Source organism: Phoenix dactylifera, chromosome 13, assembly GCF_009389715.1.
Source record: "Phoenix dactylifera cultivar Barhee BC4 chromosome 13, palm_55x_up_171113_PBpolish2nd_filt_p, whole genome shotgun sequence".
In the NCBI taxonomy this organism is placed as follows: domain Eukaryota; kingdom Viridiplantae; phylum Streptophyta; class Magnoliopsida; order Arecales; family Arecaceae; genus Phoenix; species Phoenix dactylifera.
In genome coordinates this window covers 741,220-760,805 of record NC_052404.1, presented here as the reverse complement: position 1 = coordinate 760,805, position 19,586 = coordinate 741,220, and the positions used below count along the sequence as shown (strand labels likewise).

General features: G+C 36.9%; 1 protein-coding gene across 1 annotated transcript; it reads right to left on the bottom strand.

Annotated features, from left to right (window-relative positions):
• Positions 1-3,429: 3,429 nt before the first annotated feature.
• On the bottom strand, positions 3,430-18,059 carry LOC103721032. The gene is made up of 10 exons (XM_026810000.2): positions 17,200-18,059; positions 15,740-16,066; positions 12,635-12,811; positions 12,175-12,462; positions 11,682-11,804; positions 8,547-8,744; positions 6,483-6,718; positions 4,799-5,003; positions 4,314-4,619; positions 3,430-4,102 (listed from the first exon to the last, which is right to left on the bottom strand). Exons 1-10 carry the CDS (start codon positions 17,209-17,211, stop codon positions 3,803-3,805), a joined length of 2,172 nt encoding a protein of 723 aa, XP_026665801.2. The 5' UTR covers positions 17,212-18,059; the 3' UTR covers positions 3,430-3,802.
• Between the last annotated feature and the right edge of the window lie 1,527 nt (positions 18,060-19,586).

The following is a 19,586-nucleotide window of genomic DNA, read 5'->3' as shown; positions in this document are numbered from 1 at the left end:
GAATCCGAGAGCACAAGGGCGGAGGCAAAGGCTAGGGTTAGGGTTTCGGGCCCTCCCCTCTCTCCGTTCTCCTTCTTCGGCCCTCAAGACCCCGAGCCCACCCTAGCGGCTTACGGTTAGGGTTCGGGCGTCGACGGCGGCGGCGATGAGAAGGTATGAGTTCTGCAGCTCCTCAAGGTTAGGGTCGGGCCCTCCGCCAGAGTCGTTGTCTTGGGTACTGCCGGAATCGTTGTCGTCGAGCTCGAGGTACCGCTACCGGGCAAAATTTTGAATGGGAGGAAGAGAGTAGGGCGACCCACCAACGGCCGACTCCTTGGAATCCTCGATCATCAGTGGAAGAGAGAGGAGTCGGTCGTTGGCGGGTCGGCGGAAGGAAGGGAAGGCGGAGCCGCGGAAGTGGGTTGCGGTAGCGTGAAGAAACTAGGGCTGGCTGCCCCAAATTTTTTTTTTATTAAACGGGTTAAACGGATCGGGTCGGATTACCCGTTTAATAAACAGGTCGGGTTCAGGTTGTAATTTCCTGACCTGTTTAATAAACAGGTCAGGTTCAGGTTTACAATTTTCTAACCCTACCTACATCTGACCCGACCCGTTTATGTCTGATCCGATCCGATTGCCACCCCTAACTAGAATCCAACCAGTTTATTAGAATGGTCAAAATTCAAGGAAGAACCCAATCTTTTTTATTATTATTATTATTTTTGCTTTTAGTATCAACCCCTGTTTATTAAATGAGTAATCTTATTGATTCGTGTAGCTCATTTAATAAAAATGTCAGATTGGGTTAGGTCTGTGATAACAGATTAAATGGGTATTAGATAGATCTCTTAAACAATTTGCAGCGAGTGCTACATGGGTTAAACATGTCTTAAACAATTTAAAATGGGTTTTTAATTAGTAGAGTTGTAACCATGGTGATCCAAATCCAATTATTAAAAGGGTTGCAACAGATTAGATGGGTTAGGACTCAAATCTAATTAATAAATAGGTCAAGTCGGGTCGATCTATCTGCAACCTAAACTTGTGAGCAAACTAGAACCTCCCTATCTTTGGATTCGTTGTTCGGGTTGGCAGGTCAGACATGAATAGACACCCCTAACTCCCTATTCTACATGCAGTGGGTTCTAACTAAATGTAAAATGATCAACTATATAAAAGCCAACTAGCAAAAAGTTCCATATAATAACTAACATATTGAAAACCTTAGTAAATACTTGTATGTTATTTGAGTTGCAAATCCAGAATAACTTATGGTGGCAATAAACAATGTTCCATATAATAACTAACTATTTCAATTAACCCCAAAACAATGTAACGCAGTGAAGTTCTTGCATGATACTAGACGTCCCAACATCGTAGAACGCATGCAAAGGAATTGCAGGTGAACCTATAGTTTACCACATCATCAATGGTTTGCGGTGATTTTTTTTCACTTTCTTTTTTTTTCCTCTCGTAAACTTCATTTCATGTTCCAATTTGATTTCATATTTCAGTAAAACCATGGAAAGGGGATGCCCTTCTTTTCTTCAATCTTCACCCAGATGCTACTCCAAATGAGAAGCCTCCATGCAGTATGTCCTATGATAGAAGGTGAGAAATGGTCAGCAACAAAGTAGGTTCATGTGTAGCCTTCTTTAACTAGATTGTGGGAAGCCAAGACAATTGCACAGATGAGGATTGGAAGTTATCAGATGTGGGATGCTCTTGGAGAATGGAAATGCAGACCTGCCAGATTACTGCAGGAGGAGCTGTAGATGTGGTTTAGCAGCACATTTCCTTTTGAGTTCAGCAAGTCATAAAATACTGCTGTCGAGAATTTATTTGAATTTTTGTGTCTCCATAATACTGGTTCAGCATATCTAGATGATCTATATTGACTTAGAAGTTCTAGGAACAAGATGCGTTAATGAAGGCTGTGGAGGACTTTGGAGTTCCAAGCTGATCATTTATGGTTCCACTGGGAGGCTCCTGTGACTCCGTCCTTTCACAAGCCTGCATGGAGATTAGGGGACAATAGGCTTAGAGGGGTCTATTCAATCCAAACATGTTCCTGAAAGTTGGTGTCAAGTCCATTGCCAAGCTACAATTTCAGCCTCTTCCTGAAAGGAGGCAGGGTAGAAAGGATGCTCATCCAAGTTGGTGATATTCTTTTCCTAGGCTTCCAATGCGATACTAAATTGATCATCCTGTGGTAAGTCCTTTTGTCTATTTTCAAAAATTTCCAATCCTATTTAGCCCATAGTGGTTGGCTCATGAGCACTATTTTTAGCGAGGAGAGTATGTGAGAGAGCATGTGCAGGTGTGTATTTAGTCTTGGTTGTATGTCGGAAAGATCTTAGACCCTTACAGGGCCAAAAATCTTAAGTAATAATTTCTGGTTAATCTTGTTAGAAAAGGTCATGGGTCGCTAAAAATGGTATCAGAGTGAATCCAGCCTACAGTCCATACCTTCCGGTTAACTTTTTTTGGATAAAGGACCAAGAAGTCTGTTTGGATGCTAATAACTTTGGTTTTAGCAATCGAAATCATTAGGATTATGAACAACTTCTCTTCGGAGGCAAATTGGATGTTGAAGTCCATACCCCCCCCCCCCCCCCCCCCCCAAGAAGGTGGCTTTCCAGTCAGCTCTTAATGTTATATGCGATTTTCCATTCTCTGCAACCTCCTCTCAAGCCACCTTTGAGTCCAGTCCTCCTTGTCATCCTTCTTTCCTCTTCACATATCTTCTTCTGACCTCCAATGAAGGTCGAAACAACAATTTTCCCCTCACCTCATCCTCCACCTGTGCTACTGACAAGCTTCTCATAGCATAACCTTTCTTTCCTGTATAACCTTATCCTACTCTCACCATGAAGAATATAGCAGTGGGATGCAAAAAAGTGTTCTTTAAATACATCAACACACACAACAAACTCCTGTGCATGCCAATAGCTTTATGTAAATTATTTTTTAAGTTGCACAAAAGATCCGTTGATGTTAGGATTCCCCAGTAACTATTTTCACCTTTTTTCTGCTATTCATTATTTTGACACTTTTTCCTTTGCAGATCTTCTAACCTACACTACCGGTCGAAACCATATTTTTCCCTTGCTACCTACATCCTCCACCAATGCTATTGATATGCTTCTCTTAGCATGCACTTCTCTTCTGTGAAACATTATGACACATTCACCTTCACATCATTGTTATTATAGTACTCATAGTCTATTACCATAATTGGACAAAAGAAAGGTGTAATGATCATATAGGTTTAAATTCAAAACATCACGAGATAAAAACAACCATACTTTTCATAATTCAGACGTTTGAAGGTAGCTCATGTTCCACAAATACCACAGTTCTGCCTGATACTCATAAACATGGGCAGAAACAAGATCGGGGTACCAGATGATTCCCTTTGTCAGATGATTCCTTTGTTGAAAGCAACTGTTAACATGGAGCATTCTAAGTTGATGGTGCATCATTAAAGGAGAGGTAACTGGGATACAATCTCAGTAGATTTACAAGTTCTAGGCATGGCACTGAAAGAATTAAAATTCTGCATGCTAAGAAAACTCCAAAGACACCAAGCATGTAATTTTCTCAAGAGAAGAGGTCAATTGTGAAGTTTTCTTTTAACTTATTGACGATACAGGTGGGAACAAGAAAACAATAATTTCTTAAAAGAAACTTGAAGATGATTGTGTGGTTTCTCTTGGAGAAACCAAGAATATGGATCGAATCTCCAAATAACCTGTGAATATAAATAAAAATGAATAATCCTTTATTTTTTGTAATTCTACTGAAAGAATCTTCAAAGATATCAAACTCCTTCAGTCTTATTTGGTGGCATACTCCACATCCTTTTCTGTTCATCAAAGCTACCAATCACGGCAGACTGTCTCCTATCACCAAGTAAATTTGCAAAATGTCTGTAATATGCTTCTGTGTCAAAATTATTCAATAAACCAACTAATTTTCCATATTTTTTGTTGATGACTATCTGGCCATCCTTGCTTGTATCACCAGCCAAGACACTAATTGGCTTTGTTTGCATTGTCAGGTTTAAATTAGGACCATCAACCAAGAAAACCGCACCAAGGATTTCTCCCAGAAATATTTCCTGCAGATTTGCAAAATTAGCAGATATTAAGCAAGCAGACATGTATAAAAACGAACAAAAAAAAAGAAGAATATGCTATGTAATTTTAAAGAAAAGCATACTGAAACAATTTGGAAGATTTGGCAAGCATATATGCATGTTTCATACTGCTGTATGTTTGGAAAGCTTGAGTCTAATGTATGTTTGGGATAGTAGATAAATTTTCAATTACCATATGGTGGTATGCCTGGTGCCGTTGCTGTAGCTTTTGCATCAATGACAGCAAATGATAGGCAAACTGGGCTTCTGGAGTGTTGCCCGCAAGCTTTAGACTTTTGAGTATACTATTAAAAGAAATCACTTTGCGCTGAGCTCCTAGAGGAATGAGTGTGATCTGAAGATCTGACTCAATGACTTTCTTCGCAGCTACAGGATCAAGAAACATGTTGAATTCGGCATATTTGTTTGAGGGAACTGTGAAGACGTTTCCTTTCTCATCAAGTTCATCAAGGATATATGCCCCTACTACATAAACATTCTGCATATGAAGTGCAAAAATAATGATGTAGAAAATCTTGTCATGCTTGAGTCTTTTGTAGAGAAAAAGAAATCTAAAATGATTTAATCAACATAGATTTACATAGAGAGATCTAAAATGTCACCTTGGCCTAGTTTTAGGTCATACTATTAACATTGAGAACAAGAAATGTAACTAACCTGTATAATTGAACTTGCATTTTTATCTGAAAGAACAATGTTGGCTAAGTTAGTAAGAGGTCCATTTGTCAGCACAGTTATCTTATCATTTGGATTAAGTGACCTTGTAATGGACTGCCAAACTTCCATAGCTAGTGGCTGTCTAAGTTTGGGGTGATCAGTATTTCTTGGAGCTCCAAACTTCACAGAATTTTCAGCCGTATACCTGGATGCAGATGAGAAGTTCAGCATGAGATTACCATATTCCGTGCATACAAGAATTTTTTATGTTGTAAACAGTATCGCAAACATATTTATGTGTAATTATGGGAGGAAAAACAAGGCTTATCTCATAGCCAGAACAGCTTAGGAAAACTCAGCCCACTGCTCCCTAACATTCATTAATTTTGCATCAGAGCAGGTTAGTTAAATTCTCATTTGCAAAAATTAATGACTATGTTTACATACATGAATACCACAATGTGTATATGGTCACCATTGTTGTTTATGTGATCCATACGCCGTAGTTTTCATATGAGAATGAATAAAAGACAATGGTCAGTAGTACATTGTGTACAAAATGTTCCAGATTAGGTATCAAGGCCTAAGTTCTACAGGAGTAGTGCCTTGATCATATTGGCTGGATTTTCTATCTATGATATCACAGCTGATTCACACTCTGACAGTACCTTCCAAACCTCTTCAGACGATCATATCAGTTTTACCATTATTTCTTCAATGTACTGAATTTTTTATTTATGTCATCATATATAAATTCCCTATATTGTATCTGCATCAACTAAAAGACAAGAATTCTGGAATTTAACAGTATGTAGTAAATTTTTTACACAAATTTTCTCAGGTGGTCTCATATGGTAGCTATTCACCTTCTTGTCCACTCCACGTTAAACAAAATTCTGTACCATCTACCAGCTTAGGCAACTAAAGACCTAGGCACAGCGGTCTGGCACTATACTCCAATGGAAGGAGAGAAGACCATTCAAGTATTGCAAATCAATATTCTCATATCAGACTTTATATAACATGTCAATGCTAGATTACATATCATGTGTAGTTGGCTTAGAATTTTGATATCCTCCTGCCACCATGATCAAATTATTGGATGTGAAGATGCATGTTATAACATGTGGAAACTGAATGAGCACATGAAGGATGGTATCGTTCTTTCTGGATATGAACAATGGAGACAACTCTCAAAATTCTTTCTAAGACTATCACATTAAGGGATTAGAAGATGCCCTATTTATGCAATTATGTAAACCACACAAAGTAAATAATTACGTGATATATATGCATCAGTGCACTTTTGGTGTGGCTGGTAGCCGACATTGTAAACAGGGAACAGTACAAAAAATTGAATAGTATATTATTTATAAATTTAAATTTGTGAATAAATTTGCACCTTTTGTATCCTTATTAGATTTTTAAATATTGTATATATTTTTCCTGAGGAAGTTTTAAAGATTGTGTAGTCAACTGAAATATGTGCTTCAGAATTATTTCTACATGAACAATTACGGCAACAATATCTAAATCACTGATCTACCATGCACAGCTATGTGAAAGAAGCAAGATGGCAAATAGGTAACAAATGCAAACAAATGCATGTGACTCTAGGACTCATACTAAATAAAGTTAATTTCCATATGAATCCAAATAATTACAGGAGCTGAAGATGAAGTACCTCCTAGGGCTTCTTGGTAGTGTACGAGCAAGTCCATAAAGTGTATCAGAGTCCAGCAATCCACCGCTACCCTGTGGGATAGCCTTGACATACTTGCAGCCAAGACTTGGTGTGCCAAGTGCAGTTACATTACCTAGGCCAACTAGAATGTCATCACGGCCCATCATATGTAACACGTCATAGATGACATCGATCGTTGCAGCATTTGCCCAACCATTGCCACTAACTAATATCCCCTATGGAAAGAAAGGATAACATTACTGAGCAAGGAAATACCAAAACTTAGAAAAACATTTTATTCCAAAAGTATCGGTGGAAGGGATTAGATTCTATAACAACCCAGGACATCACCCAAGAATGCTAGCCGGAAGGTATTGTTTGGGTTTCTCAGTCTTATATAAGTATCCAAGATCTCTCCAAAGAATAACCGATATGGGACTAAATACATGCTTGCATAGGTCTTCACATATTTTCTCTGGTTAAGCCCTAGCATCCTCGCCAGGAAGGGTCTATGGGACCTAGAGAATATGCTAGGCCTGAAAAATTTATTACAACCTCAATATCCATAATCAAAAATGATCTCATTTAATAACAAGTAACAAACTTGTATAAAATTATAAAATTCATTCATCCAACCAATAACAAGGATGCTCTATCAATTAATCCCTTACCCCTGCGATCTCAACCATAGCAAAGTTTTATGCAACTCTGAAAAAAAGAGGAGTTGTGAGCTTTACAACCCAGTAAGAATCTCTGCACATTCACACCAATATAATAATAAAATTTGAAAATAGCAATAAGCAACACCAAAATAAAAATATAAATTATAAAATCTCTTTTTAATCATCCAATATAACTCAATTAAACCAACAAATATCTGCATATACATACATCAAATATCCAGTTTACCAAAACAGATATATCACATCATAACAACAAGTAAAACCTTTTATTCAGCATTGATTTCATGTGTCTTATCATCCATTTCTCGTTAATTCAATTTCAAGTTTAATAGCAATAATCTCCAGTTTTGGACTAACCAAGATTATAACCCAGTCCAGGAGTGCTAAACAAAATTCCATACATAAACCTATGGAGAGGCTATTCCACGCATAAGCCCGTGAAGGCTATCACATGATGAGGTTAGTCCAAACCGTATCTTATCCATCTGATTTGCATACTATTCTTCTCAAATCACTTTCTATTTACACAATGTATTTCTTACAAATTCAAAGCATCATTGTTCATATAATCATGCCTAATTCAAACCATCTCATACCAAACCAAATTCATCGATGTAAATCTCATGATGCAAATCTTATGATGCAAGTTTCACGATGCAAATCCAGCGGTATAAATCAATAAACATATATACATATATTGGTGATCAAGTATAGAAATTCTTACTAGGTTGTAAAGCTCAAAACTCCTTTTTTTTTCAAAGTTGCATAGTATTTGGCTATGGTTGAGATCCCAGGAGGAAGGGATGAATTGATAGAGCATCCTTGTTACCGGTTGAATGAATGAATTTTATAAGTTTGTACAAGTTTGTTACTTGTTATAAAATAAGATCATTTTTGTTCACGAATATTACGGTTATAATAAATTTTTCAAGCCTAGCATATTTTCTAGGGCCCTGCCCTAGGGAGTGTGCGGCCGTGTCACGAGGCCGATCTAGGTGATAGGTTTGGGGCATGACAGAAGTGGTATCAAAGCTTTTGGTCAATCCAAATGGACTCATACTATAGTGTTCCCTAGTTGACATAGGTCATGCGCCAGATCCGCTCTGCTACCATTTATAACGACCCAGTACCTCACTCAAAAAGGCTACTCTGAAGGTTTTATTTGGCTTCCTTAGTCCTGTATAAGTACCCAATATCTCTCAAGTGAATCACCTATGTAGGACTAAATACAAGCCCACACAGGTCCTCACAAATTCATTGTTAAGTTCCAAAATTAAAGCAAGAAAAACTAAGTTCTAAAGCAGCATATAGTGAACATCTCATTTTCTAGGACTATATGCCTCTTAGAGTCAACTGCATTAGCTGATTAACATATGACTACCTTCAGGTCTATTATTTCAACAGGTACTTTTAGAAGATATATAAGGGCAAGAAAGTCTCCTGCACTCATGTCCATGTCATACACAACAGGCTTTCCCAAACTTCGATTTGTAAAATCTGGCCTGTAGAGTATCTCCCTGTAATATGGAAACTGTCTGCTAATGTTAAAACGCCCAGATTGCGGATGAAGATTTAGAACCTGCATCTCACAACGACAGCAATTATTTTTATGTCCATGTTATTTTACTAAAACTCAAGTGATGGACCAGTTAAAAAAAGAAAAGGATGCTGCAATATAAAATATTTCTTACTTAAAGAAGAAACTGGATAAATAAACATATAATACACAAACATTAAAAAAACATTCATATTCTTTCAAGCATGGATGAAAGATACAAGTCTGGTCTCAATGGGATTTGAAAATGTCAGGTTGTTGGTGCATTGAACAACAAGAGAAAAACATGACAACGTAATGTTAAGGATAGAGACAAGAAAATGGTATCATCAACTGTCGCAAAAGGCAATATCATTGTGCAGCATTTAGATGTTCCTACATTTAGATAAATGCTATTTACCAGACAATAGTTTCCTTGCCATCTGTGTTGAAGATCAGAATATCAGTGATGCAATTACGATGCTGTAGCTTTTATTATTCATGTTGCCCTGAATTAGAATGTTTGGGATCTAGGTGTATGCATCAGAGTCAATAATCAGCTCCCAAGCATAGAGGCATCCTTGTAAATGGGTCACTAACTTAATAAAGAATCTGACTGGGACTGAGATGCTTGTCATGGAAACATAACTAGTGCCCTCCTATTACCCTTCTCTCTCTCCCCCCCCCCCCCCCCCCAACACCTTTTTTCTTCTTCTCCTTATTCTTTATTTTGATGCAAACAAATATTCTTTTTTGAGGAAAATCTTAGGCACTTGATACCTAACCCATTTTCATTAAGCTGATTAAAGACATAAAAAAGAGTATTACAAAATAAAACAACATAAAGAAAATGAGATTACAACTATACTCCCACCTCCCTTAACCTACACCTTCAGTGAATAAGATCCAACTTCTTGAATATAGTGTTGTAGAGATCTCTTCTAGCTTGGTTTCCATTTCTGCTGCAATTGGCAACCCTTATACCAACAACAACAAACTGACCTAATCAATAAATTCAAAAATTATACTGCAGAGGACAAGGACACACTTGAGCCTACTATGTCTCAAGGACAAGAGGCTCATTTTGCAAAACACTACCAACATCGAAAGTCAAAGCCTCATCTCGACTGAACAAGGCATGGGAAAACCTGCCAAAAAATAATAAAGCAACACATTACTTTCTATTGACTATCAAGAAAATTCTACGTCCTTAAAGGAGTTTCAAACAAACCCAACTGCAAACGAGACCTCTGTAAACCCTAGGTAGACTAAGTTCACTACCACCATCTTTTGTTTGCAAACTTCCACTCTACCAGGGTCTTCTCCAATGTTTGAAGGTTCTCTGGTGTGATTGTGATGTTTTCTTCTAAAATTAAATGGCCACACTTTTTTCCAATCTGCCTCAATTCCTCCTTGCTCATACTAGCCATAAGCAACTCATCATCCAACCTCTTATGCGGTTCCAATTTCCTTTTGCACTATGCACATCCACTTCACCAATATTAGCCACGTGTGCCTAGGCAGCCTAGCACTTCTTTCAATATAAGCCACTTTTGCTTTGTCGACATGTGAAGCTTTAACTGCATCTTCAAAGTAGGAAAGAAAGAAAGACGATTAAGAGGATTCATACATACAAGCAAGCGTTACCTGAAAAGGGCAAGATTTTTTTTATAGGGCCACCTCCACAAACACCAGAGACTCTTTAGAGAGAGAGCACAACAGTTTGACCAAACCTCCAATCTTCGAAGTATTTTCAAAACAAAATAAACAAGGTTTTATTTTAAATAAAAAACAGCCAGCTGTTGTGGTGGTTGGTTGGCAGGTGTATTTCTAATGTATCTTTGTTGGGATGTGTCCAATGGAGATGCACACATTTCCGAAGAAACTGCACATTCCCCTTGCATACGTGATTTGGGGGGGGTGAATAGAGCCTCAAGAAAGGTTGCAGCGCTACACGCTTTGAAGCCATCACAAAGCATATTTCCAATTTAATTTTTCTTACCCTTTGCTCCAACACATAGGAAGCTCTAAAGGTTCTTTATTCAAAAAGGAAGTTAATGACCAGTCCTTCTATGGAACGAAGTCCAACAGAAAGTTTCTGTTGACCAGTCTTTTAACATCCAGTCCACCTTGTGAAGTTATTTTAGTGGCTGGTCTCCCTCAAGCATACAGGCCATGGTTGTCATTGTCTAGTGGCAACAGATGGGAGAGGGGTCGGAAATTAAAGGACTGGTAAATAGGCCCTTCTCCTTACATGCAGGTCCATGGAGGAACCGCATGTTAAATTACTGTTATTCAAATTCAAACTTATTGAGAATTGGTCCAAAATAAACTTATTGGGTGCAACATGGTATTAGAGCATAAGTTGATCTAATAATTTGATTGTGCTGCTCTTCATCTCTTTATTTACATGTTTGCTTCCTAAGATTTTATGCTCGTTTCGTTGAAGTATGAAACTTCAATATTAATATAATTATCCTTCATGTTAGGTCAATTGCCTTAGTATTCTTGTTTATTTTCTTTGAGAAGCTAAGGCAGGCTGCTGATGGGTAAATGAAGATCATTCAGTCCTGAAAATTATTGACTGTAATTTTTCATTTAGTGGAGACTTGATCATGGAGTAATAATCATGTGTCGGTGGCAAGTGAAAGCATTCAGGAGGCAGTCTATGTCCTTCTGATGACTAAGCTTTCCTTGTTAGTGCATAGATGAAGATGTGTTTTTTCAACTATTAAATGCACATTTCATCGCTAGCTTGTTCCAGTAGTATGGATACAAAGATCATGTCAGATGTTGTATGACTGTGACACTGAAAATAATTATATTAACCAAGTGTATATTGATAATGCAAAAGACAATATGATCCATGTGTTTAACATGAAGTATGGTCATGTCCCTTGACTAATTGTCAATCAACAAATAAGATGCTCATTAACATAATTCTATATGTAGTATGGATAACAGATGGTCAGAAACACTTACATCTAGAAAACTTTTGAAAAATTCTCGGTCTAGCGGACTGTGAACATCTTGATTAGGTTTTGCTATCTTTGCAACAAGAACATGGACACCTTCTGAGCCAGTTACTTCCTTGGTGTATCCATCCTGATTGCATTATTTCAGATCATAAATTAGCATGCATAACTTTCTCATATCCTCTCTCTCTAAAAAGAAAAGGAAAGAAAAAATTACTAATAAATGGTTATTAGATTTTCAAGCATAAATAGATGAAATATATAATATTACAAAGATATATTATAGTATAAGTATCGAATATGGCATCATATGCAATCTAATCTACAACATGCTCCAAGAATGACTTTCTATGCTTTAACACTGCATCCTTTCCTAGTTTCTATCTGGCGCTTATTGTGATGATTCAGAATAAACACATTGATTTACTCGTTTCTCTTAGTTATATTAAACATCCACGAAATATAACATTTAATCAAGTTCCTATTAATATTTTAAATACCTTGCATTTCCCTTTATCACTTCCAGGCACAAAGCAAAATGGATCTTGAAGTCCAGTCTGAACATGACCACTATGTACTCCATGTTTCTGTAAACTGAACTTTGGAATTGCACGTCCATCAAAAAAGGGGTTTGAGCCATCATGTATACCATATGGTTTATTTGAAGTTACTACAGTTAGATTTAGATATTCCATCTCAGCAAATTCATTTTCACCATTAAAGTTGTCGGCATTGCGCATGATTGATATAGCTATACCAGCAGTAAACGAGTCCCACATAAAAAAACTCTGCACAAAGACCAGGATAACAAGACTTTTCAATCAGTAAAGACAATAGCAGGCATGAAATTAAACCATTGAACAAATTCTAAGGCAGTACATTCAAGATATCGCATATTTCTTCCTGGTTATGTTTTAATGAAGTCAAACCAATTATAAAGCTCTAGTAATTAGAATTTACCGTGTAAAATTGATTATCTGGCCAAGTATCATGTATAATCTTTAAAGACTGAAAACAGTATTGTGCCTCATATGTATCCTGCCGTTGTTGGAATGCCATAAAGAACTGCTTATTTATGGGAATGGTGTTGGTTGCATCAAGTGGGACAAGGGTGATTGGAATGCCAGAATGGAACACCTGCAACAACGGAAACAAATCAAAGATCTGCATATGCTTCATGTACCAACTACGAAATAACAATGTATGATGTAAGTGGAGGATACAAAGAAAATGAAAAGCATTCCACAACATTTTTCAAATTAGGTGTTTTATTTCCAGATTATTGCAAAATTTTTGAACTTCCTTGTTCTAAAAAGCATAATTTTTTCCCTGAACTCAGGAAGCAAGACCAATATTACATAAAACTGTTGTTTTCATTTTACCTTGTAAATGCAACATAGAAGCATCTGCTAAAGACAGCATCTTGCAAATTTATATCAATGATTGCTTACCTCCTTCATATCTCCATTATAAAGCTAATGATTTTCCACATAAGAAATTTGCTATAAACTATTTGCAGCCTATATTGTATTAGCGTTCATTAAATAGCACTCTAATATCACTGTCATGTTTAAGATAATTCTGCTGTTATTTGAAAAGCATTCCAACTGTCAGCAAGTCAACCAGACTCCACATGCTATACTTATCAACAAGTGGAGAGTTTGAGGGAATGACAAAGGCATTGCACCCCTTATCAACAGGTGAAAGTAAAAATAAAGATGACACAAGCACCATAAGATATGCACAGACATGGACCACGACAATAACACATGCTTAAGAATTCCTATAAACAAGGAGCATCAAATGTGTACTGACCACTAACACAAAATTTTAGCAAGAATACCAAGTCTGTTCTGTTACTTAAGGAACATGAGTCATGAAGATGTTTGAACTGCTTCCATTCACTACTAACTGATCGTGGTCAATATATGCTACTAAGTGGTGAGGTGATCTGGAAATAATAATGTCACAATACATAGCATATGGAGGTAACTAAGCACATATCAAGATCAAAATAGTATTTTATATTTTGGCATCAAACATCAAAACTCCTAAATCTCCTAGAGTATTATATTCAGAACATTTGCAAAGATAAATTTGGCTATGTGATGTCAGACTTCTTGAAGTTAGTGAACTACAACATTGATAAGATTTAATGGGAAGACAGTTTGACACTTGAACTCCAATTTGCAATACATATGAGGTGTGTTCACTCGGGTGGGCGATGGAAACTGTATTCTGGAAGTATTCCAGAAGTACGTTGCAAGTATCTGGATGTATCCCAGAAGTATCTGAGCCTCAATTTTAGATATAAAATAATCAGGACACCTTTTTTCCAGTATCTGGCATGTATTATGGATGTATCACACCCATATTCATATCCATACATATCGGATACTGCCACAGCACCTGTTTTGGTGTAGGCGTGCTTCCTAGATTGCGAAGGTCATAATTCTAGAGAAAAAAGGAATTGGAACCAGATTTTTTGGCCCTGGAAACAGAAGTTCTGTTATCCTAGCTGTCTTTTTTGTTCTGTTTCCCTCCATAACGATTTCTCACAACCCTCATTTCATACTGAATTTTGTCTATAAGTGCAACTCAAGATTTTTAACAATGATGTTGTTAGCCTTCTGAATGTTGTCTCTTCTTCTCCTTGCTTATTCGATGTCCAGAATCTACAATGCTTTTGCCAACTCTCTTTTTGATAATTACTTCAGAGTCTGAACAAATGATGGGTCATTTGATAAGTGTTGGCAATAACAAAATCAAGCACCACACTCCTCCTGTTAAAGCTATGAAGTGCTCCTGTTATTTTGCAGCATATGCACATTTCTTTTTTAATAAAAGAATAGGTGGTGCACATCAATTCATCTCCCAAAACATTGAAATGAAAACATCAACTATACAACTATTCAAAACAAAAGCAACTTAAAAGTATAATCATTGCACATTTATTGAACCTAGAACTAGATTTTTCTTTTTTTGTGGGGAGGGAGGGGCCTACATACGGTGATCGTAGCCAAAACTATGGTTTCCTCTGCTGTGTTGGGCAGTTGGCTTTTCTGTACAACTCCTCATTAGAGGGTAATAGTTAATCTTTTACAATTTTCAGAATTCCTTGGCACGTTAATTCAGTGGAACACGTTATCCTTAAGCACATGTTCCTCTAACAAGGTACTGCATTTTACTAATCATGCATGATCTACGAACCCATTTACATATACATCTTTAGTATATAGAAGCTCACTTCTATTGTCAACACAGCTCCATCTCTTCATATGAATGAATTGTGATACACCTTCTTCCCGAGAGAGAGAGAGAGAGAGAGAGAGAGAGAGAGAGAGAGAGAGTCGTGATGCATCTTAATGAAACATTTAGAACCATTATCTGGTCTACTTCCAATACCTTAGATAACATAAACCGCTTTTTATTCAATCATGAAATCTTACAAGTTATCCCAACAATTCTTATTACCCATGTCAATCAAGCTTATAATCGATGGTAAGCATAATAGAAAAGGGTATAAAGCAGAACTGAGTAGATTAGTAGGGCCACCACAACCAAAGTTTTCCAAGCATGAATTATGTTCTCAAAATGGCTCATAGATGATCTTCATTAATATTTATCCAACCACCTATGTACATTCCAATTTTTTCACCAAATCAGTTAAAACAATCTGCATAGGCATGGTTCTTCCCAAAAAAAAAGATACAAAAGCACGAGCATCTTGTCCGGCCAAATATTTTGATTAATTGCATAAGTAGATGAGCATTCATTGGCATGCAGTTATAACAATCAATCTGACTGTTTTGTCATCAACAAAAAGAATGTATAGTACTGGCAAATGGAAGCAAGAAATTGCAGCAGCCACCTATGCACATGTACCAACCTTGAGTGAAAAAACAAAAGCTTAGAATGTTGAAATATGAATATGCACCAAAAGGAAGTAGGTAGACGAAACATGGAAAAAGGAAACTTTGCTGATGCAGTTAGCTCTTTGTGGCAATGGTGTTTAATTATTCATGTGTAAGTCCAGAGATTCATATTGCACTGCTATTAATATACCTGATATGCAGAAAAAGGATCTACGAATATATTGAACTCTGCATATGGATTGCTATTGCAGGCATCAAACAGGTTACCAAGATCACCACATTGCTGAGGAATGCAGGAGGTGCTGGAATTTTTGGGGCAAGGGACTTTTGACCTTACCCCACCGCCCATAATATAAATATGCTGGATATTTTTTTTCAAATGTGGATTTGTCATCAGAAAGAGAGCAAAGTTTGTGTGTGATCCAATGAGAAATACAGTAGTGGGGCCTGCGGATATTGTATCAATCATCACTCGTTGTGCTGTGGGTTGATGTAGAGGAATATATCTCCTGTCACCCTGTTTTCAATGCAAAAGTTTCAAACAGATACTATAAAAGACTGAAAAAAAATAAAACAGAATTCATTGTTATCTCCTATAAAAATTCTAGAAATAGCAACTGAAAGAATTTGGTGCTGCAACCTGAAGCTTGAACAGATTAAAACACAGAGAACAGGTGACCACAGCAAAGAAGAAAGGAAATCTATCAATTCTTCAACATAACAAGAGTACTTTCAAAACTTGAAAATTGTCCAAATTCACAATGCAATATACACAAGCCTGAAAACGCAAAGAGTGCCAAACAATTGATCATAGAATAAATGCACACCAAGGAAATAATTGTTAACATACTAGGAGCTGTTACCCTCTCTTTGTTACTCATTAAAGCCTTTGTGTCACCCGTTATGTCCGTGCCTTCCTAAAGCATTGCCAAAATCCGTCAACCACTCAAAAGTTTTCATGATATCTAGCAAAACTGTTGTAATCATTATCTTCTTCTTCTTCCAATTAACATTGCAATATGTTCAGAATTTAAAAGGAAGCTCCCTGCATTAATTAGTCAGTCTTTCTGAAAGTGAATAATGACAAAAATAACTACTTTGTCCATCACCAGCTGCAAGTAAAACTACCTTCCACAAGATTTGCTTCCAAACTATTCTGCAAAAGCATAGACTCTGCTTTATGCACTAGTTTTCTTGTTTTAACTATGCAACTTCTGTGTGATTTTCTTGAACTTTTTGACCAGTAATTGACATATCACTTAATACTTTGCCATCTTTTCTACTCTAAAATGCATTTAATTTTGGTACTACATTTCCATTTTAATCCAAACATTCAAATTCAATGAACTATGTCAACAAACAGTTAGTACCCCTCACAATCCTATTGTCATCATTGCATCCAGACATTAGAAGTGGAGTACCAAGAATCTATATTTAGACAAATTTGTAACAATTAGTCTTAAGGAGGCCAAGATCAACATGCCACAACTCTATCCCATAATCGGGTCGAGAAGATAACTTGTCCATTAGTCCAAGAAATTGGAGAGTGGGTGTGGAACTATGGCATGAGGATCATGAAATTTCCAGGACCTATAAGAACAGGTTAAGTCACTCTTATCTAAGGAAACATCTACATGGAGGTGTTTTCACCTGGGGAAACATTTATGAAATGAATCAATGGGTAGCTCCCATCTTTTCTCAAACATCTGATGAAACATCTAGTTTGAGGTGTAATGCGTTTGAGCTATTGGAATCTGAAGGCCATTGGAGAAGACGAGAGAAACAAGTCATTCGAGAAAAGAAAAGACATTGGAGAAAAATAGGCTTCTCATCTCATAGGGTTCCCTTGGAGCTCTTGGGGGTTGCTTTGCGAATGAAACAAGTTCATCCTTTAGGGGTCTTCAGTGTATCCTGTATTTCCCAAAGAAAGTGATCCGAAAAAATGCTTGCTAAATCGTTATGCATCGGTTTCGAGATGGCATTTACCCCTCGTAACTTCTAATCCCCACTTCTACCTTGCACTGCCCTCCCGTGGATTTAGGCTGTGAATTTCGCAAATCACATAATTCTTGTCTCCATTTGTGATTTTCTGTTCTCTCTTCCGTTTGGTTATTGCTCCGGCCATTTCGCCAATCCAGGAGAAACTTAGGGTTTACGAATTAAGCAGCGGTCCAAGCGAGTTCGCATTAAATTTTTCTAACATTTAAGGCACTGTTTGGATGGGGATCGCGGTCGTATCTTTCGCGCGAAAGAAGGATTCACCTTCCTTCGCTCGAATCCACCGTTGGATCACCCACCGCGCAGATCTTAATCCATCTGATCTCTGTCATGATCCAACAGTGATTCTCGTGAAGGAAGGTGAATTCGTCCCGTTTGGATGGAGGTATCCGTGGAACGGAGTAGTCCGCAGTTGAAGGTATTTCTGTTCCACTATTTTTGAGAACTTGTTTCGATTATTCTATAAGAATGGACTAAAAATTCTATAAAATTCATAGATTAGAATGCCTATTTAAGCATAACTCTATCATCTAAATATCTTCCAGCCCAAATACTATATATATAAAAAAATCTATGAAATATTTTTTTTGGTGGAATAAACAAATATAAAGTTCATTATATACACTTTATTTTCTATGCTTGTCCACCCAACCAAAGTATCTATCACAATGAATAAAAGAAATGAAAAAGTAGCACACGACCGTCATACAAAACTAAATATGCTCAGCTTTGGCCAAAACTCTATAACTGGTAATTTTTTTAAAAAAAAATAGGTGCTTCCGCCAAATTTGAAACATTTTGCAGGATTAGTTATGGAATTTTGAGCATATTTTGAACCATGTTCGGCCATTATAGATATGTGATTTCTCAAAGCTAAGGAAGTAAGATTTGAATGAGAAACAAACAATTCTCATCATTGGATGAGGGTAATTTGTCAAAGGTGAGTTCATCCTGGCCATAAGGAATGGGCCTCTTTAGGAAGAAGATGGCTTCAATTTGAGTCTTCTAAGTTGCATCTTATGTCGGCATCAAGGTGTTTAATTTTTTTAAAAAAAATAAATTATATCTTATTTTCTTTATTATTATTTTTGAATAATATCAAGGAATCAAACTGTAGACTTTCCAAAAGGCAAGCTCTTAAAAGAAAGTCCAAGAATTGTTTTTCTATTATCACAGGTGCATAGTTGATTTGATGATAAAGAAAATGAGGCTTAAGCATAAGAATGTTGTTATTTAATTGTGATATGCCAGTTTTAAATGGTTGGGTCTAACCATCCAAGAGTCGCTAAGCAGAGCACAAATTAGGTTTTGGGAAAAAGGTTTAATACCATCTCCTTAAGCTAGGGGCTCAAACTCGGCTTTCACTCGGCTTTGAGCTTCGGGCCGGGCCTCAAACTTTTGAGCCATTTTTTTTATTTTTTTAAAATACAAAACTACTTATATACTTCAAAAAATACTAAACATGAATAACTAAATATTTGCAATATCAATTTCAATACTCAATATCTAAAATAATATATTCTAAGATTCAAGATCTTCTTCATTAAGTTCAAATGTCGATTAAACCTAAGGTTTAATTATAAAAATCTAGAGTTAAAAAATTTCAAGTTAGACCGAGCTTTAATTCTCAGGCTAAGTCCGACCTATTTAATAAATAGACTAATTTTTTAGGTCCTCGCTTGCCAGGCCTAAAACCTTAGCCCAAGTTTGCCCAAAGGGCTTTGGGATTGAGTGCTACAGGTGGCCCATGGACACATCCATCTCTGTATTATTCTGACCTTATCCTCCATTTCCCTTCTAGATATATATATATATATATATATATATATATAGAGAGAGAGAGAGAGAGAGAGAGAGAGAGAGAGAGAGACTCAGCAAGAATGGGATGAGTATCTGGTGAAGAAACAAGAAAATAGGATGAGCAGCTGGTGAAAAACAAGAAACTTGAGAAGTGACAAGAATGAAGTGAGAGAAAAGGAGCTGATCTATGGAGAGCATTTCTAATGGCTGCAACCTTCTCTTTCCCCTCCTATCACTAC